Source organism: Tiliqua scincoides, chromosome 12 (assembly GCF_035046505.1).
Source record: "Tiliqua scincoides isolate rTilSci1 chromosome 12, rTilSci1.hap2, whole genome shotgun sequence".
Classification (NCBI taxonomy): Eukaryota; Metazoa; Chordata; class Lepidosauria; order Squamata; family Scincidae; genus Tiliqua; species Tiliqua scincoides.
Window position 1 is genome coordinate 18,031,664 of NC_089832.1, and position 12,554 is coordinate 18,044,217.

At 45.2% G+C, this 12,554-nt stretch overlaps 1 protein-coding gene across 1 annotated transcript in view; it reads left to right on the plus strand.

Moving 5' to 3' along the window:
* Positions 1–11,290: 11,290 nt before the first annotated feature.
* The window catches only part of VSIG4 (V-set and immunoglobulin domain containing 4), an 8,433-nt gene continuing 7,169 nt past the window's right edge, over positions 11,291–12,554 (plus strand). The window contains exons 1-2 of the mRNA XM_066640205.1: positions 11,291–11,393; positions 12,084–12,446. Of these exons, the coding sequence (XP_066496302.1) occupies positions 11,336–11,393; positions 12,084–12,446 (421 nt within the window). The 5' untranslated portion in view covers positions 11,291–11,335. The remainder of the gene's footprint in view (positions 11,394–12,083; positions 12,447–12,554) is intronic.

The following is a 12,554-nucleotide window of genomic DNA, read 5'->3' on the forward strand; positions in this document are numbered from 1 at the left end:
CTCACAGTGCTGAATTTGATTCTCTGGTTTTCTCACAACTCCCCTTTCTCCTGATACAAATCCTGCAGCCTTAGTAAATTGGGGAGGAATCCAAAAGAAAATTAAGCAAAGCTCAGCTTTGTGGTCATGATTGAATTTCTTCTACCTGAATCTACACAAAGAGAATACCAGTCTTTATCATCTTAAGCCAAACTTTGAAGCTTCCAGGCGCCTGATCCAGTGTGACATTTCCAGCTGATGCATCTCTGAGGGCTATTACGAGATATTTGTGTAGCTTCTTTCATTTCCTTGTCTGCACATCTTCATGAGGTTCAGCCGTACAGAGCTGTTTACATACAGTAGATACCGATGAACTGAAACTATTTTAGCATGTTTTTTTTGTAGGGAAAAGACTGCTTTTGCTCACAGAATCGCTTAACCTAAACTCTTTTGCTTTCTCTTCTTGTTTGCCCCCCTTTTCCCCCACAGGCAGCAAGCCTGTGGCAGGCCCAAGTGTTGCACTCGTTGCACCAGCCATGGGTGTGAGAGGCTGGGCTGTGTGCAAGACTGTGGCTGGAGGGAATGCTGGGCTTCCAGCCATAGTTCCCTCTGAACTGCAGCTTTGGAGGTGGGTGACCTGGAAGTTTGGCAGTGACATCACTAAGGGTCTGCACAGCAGTGCAGCCTCCTTATAGGGAACGTTGTCCTCAGCCACTGTTCCCAAAGTGTGTGTTGCAAAGCCTTGGGATGCTGCCACCTGCTCACAAAGGTACTGCAGGATGTCCCCATTTCCCAGGGGCCACCATCTTGAATCTCATGAAATCTTGTGTGATTTGGGTGCTGCCGTCTTGGATCTTGCAAGACGTTGTGAGTTCCAAGATGGCGGTGCTTGGCTGAACCGGGAAGAAGAGAATGGTGGGATGTTGTGAGCCAGGTAATTTTGGGAACCACTGTTCCCAGCATTTCCTCCGCCAGTCAGAGGGAGGAGACAGCGGTAGCAGACACTGAACACCAAGAGGAGGGTAAGGAGAACTTGTCTCTCTCCCTTAATGTCAAATGCTGCCGCCAGCATAAAGAATGCTGGCAGCTCAGCATTTTCTCAGTGGCCACTGCAGGAAGTAGCAGGGGTGGTGGTCAACCCTGAGGGATAGCTGGAAAGCCCCAGCCCCAACTCATGTCACTTGCCCCTCCTCTCCCTCAGTGTCCACAGCTGCTGCCACTGCCTCTTCTCAAGGCTGTTCTTCCAGCATTCCCTCCACCAGCCAGAGGAGGAGGCTACAGCACTGGATTACAGTGGAGAGAGGCAAGGCCAGCTTTTGGTGTCAGTGCTGCTCCCACTACTTCTCCCTCCTCTTCTAATGGGGGGGGGGAGAGAAGCTTGCCTGCTTTTTTTATAGTGCTCTCAGTTTATATACTTAAGAAAAATCAGTAATCCAAACGTAAGCAATTATAACCTTGTTGTATCCTCTTGCAAATTGCAATATCCCTCTGGGATACACGAATACTCCAGCTGTGTAGTTCAGTTAGTCTTTCTGCTCATTTTTGGTTAAGAATTGAATTCAGATTCTTGGTTTTGGGGTGAAAGAATTGCCTGCTTTTGAAAAATAAATACTATAGCTGCAAAGCCTGCCTATTTAGAATGAACAGTGACATTGCTTGGCAGTTCTGTCTTTGTGCTGAGGCCCTGTAAAGTGTCTCACTTGCGTAAGCTTCCTGTTTCCAGTGCATAGCCAGATGCAGCCAGAACTGGTTTGTAAGAGGAACTTGCACAAGCCATTGTGTTCTGGGATGGTCCAACCAGGAAATCTCTCTTCCCAAATCAAGGCAATTTCACTCTTGCTCCACTCGCTTGTGAGTGTCAGCATTGCACCATTATGGTGAAATGCACAAAATGTTGTAGAGGCCGTGGAAAGGGTGTGTGTGAGAATCTGGGGGGCTCTCCCATCCTGTTGCAGTCTCAATGAAAGAATCCTCTGAAGAGCCAGGATCTCTGACCAAGAGACTTTCGAGACAGGAGTTGGTCATCATTTGAGTGCTAAACCAGATTGGCCGTCAAAGGGCTTTTTGTCTAACGCTGAAGTCTCCCTTTGTAAGGCCTCAGTGGCCTTATCTTGACCTGGAGTGTTGGTGCACCTTTGCAGCTGCCCTGTATTGAGCTGAACCATTGATAGAGGAGTTCTTATAAAGTTTCTATTTTTTCACAGATCTTGTTTTTTTCCTCCCCACAGAGGAAAAGTTCAGAAAGTGATGTGTTTTTATTTCAAGAGCATTTTATAAATTATTATTGCTTAAAAAAATGTACTAGGTAGGTAATATAGGCGGTATAGTCAGTGGATGCAGCCACAGTCATTACCCATGTATCCTCCCATTCCCAGCCCAACCAGCCTACAGTGACCAGTATGTAGAGTTTTATTTTTTTGCAGTTTCCACGTTTTTTTAAACAAAATTGAGAAGTGCAGAAATTGGTGTTGTGTGTTTCATTATCACTGAAAAAGCACACCTCTTACATTCTACCTTCTTACTGTCCACGACTGAGAAGTTCTTTCTTGAACCCCAAGATCCATTTAACTGGTAATGGCTGGGATTGAACCTGACACAAGACCTTGGGGGCCCTCTGCATGCCAGGTATGTAATCAGCTATGAGCTATGGCTGCTTCTCAGCATGGGCAGCTTGAAGAAAGGAACCTATCTGCTAACAAGAAGTGTTATTCACTTCTTGTGAATAACTTCTTCACTTCTTGTGAAGAAGTTATTTGCTAACAGTGTTTGCACTTCTTGTGGGGGGAGGTGTTACAGTGGCTGTAACTAGCAATGTTTTCACGCAAATATGACAAGATCTGAACTGCTTCCAGTAAACCCCTTATCTTTGTAGCCTGTTGTGCCAGGGCAAGAGAAGAATTGCTTGCACCAGTGGAAGTTGCAATGTCGCAGCAGCACAGGACAGCCCTTGGATAATGGGCTGGTGCCAGCTAGTAGTTTTTTTACTCTGTTGCTTGCTTTTCTGGTAGCATATCTGCTTTAATGCCTTTTTGGCAGGTAGGATTTTTGGCCACTCAACCCTTTCATACCACAGAGGGAGATGAGGGGGAAATCCATGGAATTGTTCTCAGCCGCCCAGCCATAAAAAAAAATGAATCATTTATGAAATGCTCCTTTAGGCTGTTTGTTGCCTCTCTTCATGGAAAAGGACTGCCCAGTTTTCCCCTGGCAAGATGCTTATGTAGTATAGTAGAAAAACATTCAGCAAGTGAAAATTTTCCTGCCTTTGTATCTCCGAGTTCTCGGAAAGCTTTAGCACAGCAGCACCCTGGTAAAACAAGCTGGCTGCCCTGCTTGCAAGTGGTGGACTTTTCCTGACATGTGGTTCTGTTTGGCTTGTGAGAGGCACTGACTCTTACTTCACAAAATCTGTTCAGAGGGGTTTTTTCAGTTGGGTTCACTAAAAAGCCATTTCTGTGCCAATATATGCAATACAACGTATGGACGGGGGGAAAAAGGAAAGTTTATCCTGCTTGGCTCATGTGAGGGACAACTAAAGCTTTGCAGTTGCTTTTTTTAAAAAATTAGCCTTTAAATAAGACACACGATTTGCTGGCAATATCCTCTGTTTCGTTTTCAGAAGTCCTCAATGCCTGAAGACAAAACAGGGAAGAGTTCAGAGGCCTCAGATCAGTACAGCAGTGGTTCTCGCTGCTCTGGGACCCACTTTTTAGTATGAGAAGTGATGTCATGACTATCAGTGACATTATCAAGCAGGAAAAAATTTTAACAATCCTAGGCTGCAATCTTGCCCACACTTACCCAGGAGCAAGTCCCATTTACTATCATTGTTAAAAGAATATACATAGTAGCTTGTTAAAAGTACAGGTCTCTAACATTTCCCCAAATGCAGCCACATAACATGGTAGCATCAAGTCTAATATATTAAAAATAAAATATTGAAATGAATGGGGACGCACATGAAATTGGCTTGTGAGCAACTGTTACCTTGCACATGCTCAATCTCGTCTGATCTCAGAAGCTAAGCAGGGTCAGGCCTGGTTAGTACTTAGATGGGAGACCGCCTGGGAATACTGGGTGCTGTAGGCTTATACCATAGTCTTTCGAGACTGAAGGTTGCCAACCATAGTGGGTCCCAACCCACAGTTTGAGAAACACTGCTGTAGAGAATATCTGCATGTTCTCAGGGCCATCAAAGTGGCTGCTGACCAGAGCATGACAGAACTGTTATCCTGTGCCATGTTCTAAATCCTGTTCTGAGCTCATGTAAACTACTGATGAAATGGCAAGCCTGTGTCAGGGCCGTACCACATCGCATGGGCATTGGCTGCATATTTATTTGCATAGTATCGTTGCGCTTTTCAAGGATAAAGGCATTTGGGATAACAGATAACTTGCGACTCTGTCTCTGCGTCACTTTGCTGTGTTAGGTTTGTGGCGACCTTAAATGTTTCGTTTTCTATGGGTGTTACATGAAGGAGGAGACAGCTTTGGCAAAACGTGCTTGAAAGGGGGTAGACCTGCTGGCTGCCACTTCTGAAGAATCTGTCAGGAAACACCAGCAAAGATTGAGCTGATTATGCTATTCCTAGCTAACTGACTCATGAAAACAATTTTTTTTGGCACCGGGGCAACAAAGAATGCTGAAAAGGAGAAAAAGGGTGTTGCAGGAAAAAGCGGGGGTTCAGCAACCGGCCATGTCGAACCTCTGACAGTAAGTGTGTGTTTGTAGCAGTGCATGTGTGAATGCTGTTGCTGGGGGTACTTAACCCACCTGCCCCAGTGACAGCAGGGTGCTGCTCGGCCTGGCCTCCACTAGAAGTTGGGCAACAGTGCACTGAGAGCTGTCTGCAGCCGAATGTCAGTCCAGCTCTCCAAGCGAGATGTGTGTCAGTGGCGTCACTAGGGTGTGGGGGCCGCACTGAGTGATGTGCACGGGGCAGGGGGGGCGCTGACACCACTACTGGCCAAAACTTTTAAAATCTTGGTATTTTTTAATAATACCATCATGTTATATATCACTCAATGTGTCGTTTCATGCAGAATGCAGTGAAACAAACCACGCTGCAATAGCCCCATTCTATCCAAAGTTATAACAAAAAGCCAATGGGGTGGGGGAGTGGTACATCCCCATTGCTCATTGCCTGAGTTGTTGCCCCAGCCACTGCATGGGAGAAGGTTCATCATGGGGTGGTGCAAACCCTAATGATGCCACTGATGTGTCCAGCAAGAAGTCCTTGCAATAAAACAAAAGGCTGAAATGCCCTAAAACAGGGGTGCTCACATTTTTTGGCTCGAGAGCTACTTTGAAACCCAGCAAGGCCTGGAGATCTACCAGAGTTTTTTTTACAATGTTCGCGCCATCATAACATATAACATTTATGTGTACAATGTATGTTGGTGTACCTTGAGCCCCGCTGAGTATAACAGGACTTAATCCTGAGTAGATATGCCTAGGATTAGGCTGCAATCCTAGCCACACTTACCTGGGAGTAAGCCCCATTGAGTACAATGGGCCTTACTCCTGGCGTTTCCTCCCAGAGGCACCTGAAGGGAGGGGGGTCGGCACTCCGCGATCTACTCATTTTGCCTCGCGATCTGCCGGTAGATCGTCATCCACCTATTGAGCACCCCTGCCCTAAAATGTAGTAGGTGAGATACAGAGATGCCTTTTCAGTGGTGTTGGGAAAGCGTGTATTTTGCAGGTTGGGACGTGGCATTCAATGTGGCCTGATGAGCTTTCTCTTTGTACATCGTTGCTGACACGTTTGTGTGTCTGAGTGGCGCTGGGCGCGTGTCAGAACATGACCTGGGTCTGTCGCATTGGCATTTGAATTGGGCTGATAAGAGTCCTTCAGTTCAGTGGGCTGGGAATTTGCAAAAAGAAAATAAAAACCTGTTTATTTTTAAAAGAGTAAATGTTGTGGAGTTTTCTTTTTCTTATGTTACTTATGCTTGAAGCCAAGATATTGTATAGAATGTCTAGGTATTCTATAACATGCCTAAAACTTCAAGACAATGTATAAAATGAAAACATCTGTACACATTTTGTAGGTGTTCTGTAGATTAATTGGTTCATTGCCAGCATTGTGTGAAACTAAGGTATTGTGTAGAATACTTGGATGAAAACATGGTAAACATTCTATAGAATACGTATTGAAATCCCCAGGTAAAGAATATAAGGTCCAACTCACAATATCATCCAGGATGGTGCAATGATTTGGATCATGCAATATTTCACTATCTTGAAATAATACTGTTGGGATACATGGTTTTGGTCTCTTAGAGCCACCCATGATAAAAAGTTGCAATTCTTGGGGAAAAGTGCTAGGCAAGAACTCATCCTCCCTGCAGCCTGAGATCTCCTCCTCTGTTCCTGCTAAATTAAAGAAAACATTGCCTGTTGCAGCAGATCCTGGGTCATGTTTAACATTCCAAACCCTTTTGAAACGCAGCATGAAAACTGCAGCACCACCTCCCTACTTCATGGCAATTGGATCTTCTCTGGGCATATATTCAAAATATCAGCACCTGTATCTTGGCCTCCGGAACACACGAGCTTCAAACTTCCAACAATGAAAGGAAATGATCTTGAATATACCCAAGAGTCTGTGTCAATTCTTGCCCCCCTGAAATTTGAAACCATGGTTGTGGAAGTGCCCTTTGTGTAGACACAGCCCACAGTTCCTCTGAATGCACACCACCTTTGTGTTGAGCATCTTGCCCTGGAACTGGAGCATCTTACCCCGGAACCATCTTGCATTGAGCATCTTCCAAAGACCAAAACCAACCAGAGAGAACCCAACTTCGACTCCCCTATCCAAAGTTTCCCCAAAACCGATACAGTAACATGTGGATAGTGATACAGAATGACTTGAGTAAGGCTACTGGAAGCAGCAGAAGAACTACATCAGCACAATTCTGCTTGCGATGGTCACAAGATGACAATGACATCAACTGCCTGCAGTTCAAAAACCTCCCCATTTCCTCAGCTGGAGTGACAGGGGGTGAGGCAGTCTCAGTTCCCCATTTGCAGGAGCTTCATTGCAACCCCCAGAGAAAAGGAGGATGTGATCCTTCCATTTGGCCTTTGGCTACGTGAGCCAGATTATGGTTTGTCTCGGGGATGAATCGGCCCTGGAGAAGCACATGCTTCTCCCTTTTCCTTTCTTGTTAGCATCTTTCTTGTTTGACTTTTCGGGTTGTGCTCGATCATGAGACCTTAAGCCAGGCCCCCTCTTCCTGGCTTAGGGAGGGGACTGTGACAGAGAGCAAATGGGACATGCTTGCTTCCACGTTGGTTGCAGCAGGCTTCCTCGGCTTCCCTATGCAAAGGGAAGAGGGCAGGGAGATGAACCCAAGGACATGAGTGTTCTTGGGGTTGCTTGCAAGATTTCAGAAAACATTATACAGCAGCCACCTTCAGATTCTGATGTGTTCAGGTGTACCGTTTGCACTACATGCCCTCTCTGGGACTTCTGTGGCCCACAATCCTTTGGATCTGTTTTTCCCTAAAAAGTTGTTCAGAATGAAAATGAGGCGAGATGGCCTTGGAAAAGAGATCTTGAGGAAGTTCCCTCTTTCACTGTGGTCTGTTTGAGGTTTGGGACTTCGTGTTATAAAAAAAAATATATCTCAACTTTCTAAGAACACATGAAGCAGCGTCAGGGTGATGCGGTGGTTTGAGAGTTGGACTTAGACCTGTAAGGTTCATATCCCCACTCAGCTGCAAAGCTTCCTGGGGGGCCTTGGGCCAGTCACCATCTCTCAGCCTCACCTACCCCCCCAGCTTGTGAGGAAAGAAGGAGCCCGAACTGTGTCCCACAGCGCTTGAGGGTCCAGTGGCAAACTCATAGGGGCACTGGAGGATGTCTTCTTCTTCCCACCTATTCTGGGAGCTGAACTCCCATCCTGGATTGTGTAAGGTTTTGTGTGATCCAAGATGGCAGTGCCCATCTTCCCAGCTCTCCTGGGCACCATCATCTTGGGTCACACAAAATCTTACACAATCCAGGATGGGAGCTCCCAGAAGAGCTGGGAAGAAGAGGGCACCCTTCATTCAGGGCAGTATTACCACTGCTGCCTCGGTTTCTAAGAAAAGGATGCCTCCTGCGTGACTGTCAATATAGAACTTCTGAACTCACATGAAGAGTCTGAAAGGAATTCCCTGGGTGGCTTCACCCAAAACTAAGACTGAAAGGAACATAAACTGTGGCAAAAGAAATGTAAGAAGGTGATACGGGAGGCCAAGAGAGACTATGAGGAACGCATGGCCAGCAGCATTAAGGGGAATAATAAAAGCTTCTTCAACTATGTTAGAAGCAGGAAAACTGCCAGAGAAGCGGTTGGCCCTCTGGAAGGTGAGGGAGGGAAAGGGGAGATAAAAGGAGACTTAGAGATGGCAGAGAAATTAAATGAGTTCTTTGCATCTGTCTTCACGCAGAAGACCTCGGGCAGATACCGCTTCCTGAACGGCCCCTCCTGACCAAGGAATTAAGTCAGATAAAGAGGTTAAAAGAGAAGATGTTTCAGACCTAATTGATAAATTAAAGTTCAATAAGTCACCGGGCCCTGATGGCATCCACCCAAGAGTTATTAAGGAACTGAAGAATGAAGTTGCTGATCTCTTGACTAAAATATGCAACTTGTCCCTCAAAATGGCTACAGTGCCAGAAGATTGGAGGATAGCAAATGTCACACCGATTTTTACAAAGGGAAAGAGGGGGGACCCGGGAAACTATAGGCCGGTCAGCCTAACATCTATACTGGGTAAGATGGTGGAATGCCTCATCAAAGATAGAATCTCAAAACACATAGACGAACAGGACTTGTTGAGGGAGAATCAGCATGGCTTCTGTAAGGGTAAGTCTTGCCTCACGAACCTAATAATAATAATAATAATAACTTTATTTTTACCCCGCCTTTCTCCCCAAAGGGACTCAAGGTGGCTTACAACATATTAAAAACAATTTAAAAACAGATAAAAACATATTAACACATACTAAAAACAGCAGTCAGAGTAAAAAAAAATAGGTAAAAAGAGCATAGAGCAGCAGCAAGTCATAAAAGAATCAGGCCTGTAAAAAATATGAAAAGATGTTAAAAGATGTTAAAAGGCCAAGAACTCAGAAGGCCTGTTTAAACAGAAGGGTCTTCAGGCCTTGCTGAAAGGTCTCAAGAGAGGGAGCCATTCTTAAGACAAGGGGAAGGGAGTTCCATAGCGTTGGTGCCACTACTGAGAAGGCCCTATTTCTTGCAGCCGCCCCACGTACCTCCCTAGGCGGCGGCACTTGTAAAAAGGCCTTCTCTGATGACCTGAGAGGGCGAGCCGGATTGTACGGGAGCAGGCGATCTCTAAGAATTCAAATCTCAAATAGAAGAGATCAAAGATCTCAAATAGAATTCTTTGGAAAGGTCAACAGGCATGTGGATGCAGGAGAACCCGTAGACATTATATATCTGGACTTTCAGAAGGCGTTCGACATGGTCCCTCACCAAAGGCTACTGAAAAAACTCTACAGTCAGGGAATTAGAGGACAGGTCCTCTCATGGATTGAGAACTGGTTGGAGGCCAGGAAACAGAGTGGGTGTCAATGGGCAATTTTCACAATGGAGAGAGGTGAAAAGTGGTGTGCCCCAAGGATCTGTCCTGGGGCCAGTGCTTTTCAATCTATTCATAAATGACCTGGAGACAGGGTTGAGCAGTGAGGTGGCTAAGTTTGCAGATGACACCAAACTTTTCCGAGTGGTGAAGACCAGACATGATTGTGAGGAGCTCCAGAAGGATCTCTCCAGACTGGCAGAATGGGCAGCAAAATGGCAGATGCGCTTCAATGTCAGTAAGTGTAAGATCATGCACATAGGGGCAAAAAATCAAAACTTTAGATATAGGCTGATGGGTTCTGAGCTGTCTGTGACAGATCAGGAGAGAGATCTTGGGGGTGGGTGAAAGTGAAAGTGAAAGTGTCGATGAAGGGTCGATGAAAGTGTCGACCCACTGTGCGGTGGCCGTGAATAAGGCCAATTCTATGCTTGGGATCATTAGAAAAGGTATTGAGAACAAAACGGCTAATATTATAATGCCGTTGTACAAATCGATGGTAAGGCCACACCTGGAATATTGTGTCCAGTTCTGGTCACCACATCTTAAAAAGGACATAGTGGAAATGGAAAAGGTGCAAAAGAGAGCGACTAAAATGATTACAGGGCTGGGGCACCTTCCTTATGAGGAAAGGCTACAGCGTTTGGGCCTCTTCAGCCTAGAAAAGAGGCGCCTGAGGGGGGACATGATTGAGACATACAAAATTATGCAGGGGATAGACAGAGTGGATAGGGAGATGCTCTTTACACTCTCACATAACACCAGAACCAGGGGGCATCCGCTAAAATTGAGTGTTGGGAGAGTTAGGAAAGACAAAAGAAAATATTTCTTTACTCAGCGTGTGGTCGGTCTGTGGAACTCCTTGCCACAGGATGTGGTGATGGCGCCTGGCCTGGATGCCTTGAAAAGGGGATTGGACAAGTTTCTGGAGGAAAAATCCATTACAGGTTACAAGCCATGATGTGCATGTACAACCTCCTGATTTTAGAAATGGGCTATGTCAGGATGCCAGATGCAAGGGAGGGCACCAGGATGAGGTCTCTTGTTATCTAGTGTGCTCCCTGGGGCATTTGGTGGGCCGCTGTGAGATACAGAAAGCTGGACTAGATGGGCCTATGGCCTGATCCAGTGGGGCTGTTCTTATGTTCTTATAAATTTTTGTCAGGCAAAAAGAATATATGGAGCAGAACAAAAAAGCAAAAAAGTCACTAATGCCTATGAACCTCTTTATGTCCTCTCTCCAACCCTGTCTTTCAGGGTTTTTCATGGTTTCTTTTGTGCGATCCACATGGCTTCCAGTTGGAACATCTTGGGTGTCCTGACACTTTGCTGATAGGCAAAATGGGCATCAGGAAAAAGAATGTAGAAGTGTGTGTGTGTGGGGGGGGGGGGGGGGAGAGTTTGCATTCAGTTATAAAATCAAATGTTTTTGACAGTCCAGTTGGAAACTTAACTAGACTCCTTCAGTGAAATTCTTGATGCTAAAAAGCAGTGCTTGTTCCTGCTAGTAATTTCAAGGTGGCTCGGAAGTCAGTGGTTTTATTGACCTCCTCGCTTATTAGTTTCCTTCATGGGTTTTCAGACATCCTTCTTTCTTTATCTGCAAAAAAAGGAAGCTGAGGGGGCAGCCACAGATTCTTGTAACATTTACAAGAATATAGTGAGCAAAGAGAAGGAAGTTGAGTTAATTTTGCTCCTGATCTAAGGGGAGGACAGGATCTCTCTAACAGACAGGAAAGTAAAAGTCAAGAGAGAATGGGAATGTTTTCCTGGTTGTGGTTACTGGGGCTTGTGGCCATTGTCCCTGGAAAAGGTAAGTCAGTTACTCTTCTCTCTCATCATTTCTGAATCAAAATATAGCTGAAACAACAAATACAGTACACAAGACTTTTGACTGCGCAGTTATTTGGGAGTAAGCTACATTGAAGTGAATGGGAATTCTGAGTAAGCTTTCAGGGGTATTAGGCTACATGATTAGATGTTGTAATGGCAATAATTTGGGCTATAAAGTTTACTTAATTTGATCAATCAATTAAAAGTTTGCTATAAATGCACATATTTATTTTAAAAAACTGCAGCACCACCCCAAGAATCTGTCACCATTTCTCATGTAGGAAATGTGCCTCTTTGGAGATGCTTGCTGCAACCTGCACGTATCCTCTGAAGAAACAAATTTATGCACCTTTCATTGGTTGCTGAAACAATTAAAACTCATGCAGCTAATTAACAAATAGCTCTTTAATAATAATCAGTTGCCTGTTGGAAAAGCCTGGGTCCGAAATGTTAAGGATAGTTAGCACAGCATCTTCTAAGCCTTTCGCAGATTTTTCATCTTCACAGGTTACAAACCTTGATGGGTACTGTAACCTCCGGGTTTTAGATGTCGGCTGTCTCTGAATGCTGAATGCTAAGGAGTAGCAACAGGATACAGATGTCTTGTGCCTCACTTAGTGGGTCCAGATCCACAAACACTCTTCTGTCACCTTCTCTTACTCTTTCTCAGCCCTTCTGGATCTGAATGGCACACTGGAGATAGACGGGACCTGGCGAGATTCTGTTACTTTGCCATGTGTGTATGAGCCTTTGCCTGAACTCAAGGAGGTAAGTGTTGTTTGGAAAATTGCCCAGCAGGACCATGGAGTGAGGACCATCTTCCACCGGGATGCTACTTCTGGAGACCAGACTCTCTTGGTCAGTTTCACAGGAAGACTCAGTGTTCCCAGAGCGCCCCCAGGAGTCGTCTCTCTCCAAATCAAGGTACTTGAGATGACCGACGCTGGACGATACGTCTGTGAAGTTGTTTGGGAGACCGCAGACAAGAGGAGGCTCACAAGAGAGAGGACCACAACCCTCAGGGTTGTCAAAGGTGAACATCAACCTAGGCTTGTGATATCCTGTGCTCATAATCTTTTTTTTAAACTTTGTTTAGGTTTGGATAGCTTCTATTTTATTTATTTGCTTAGAAGCAGTGATT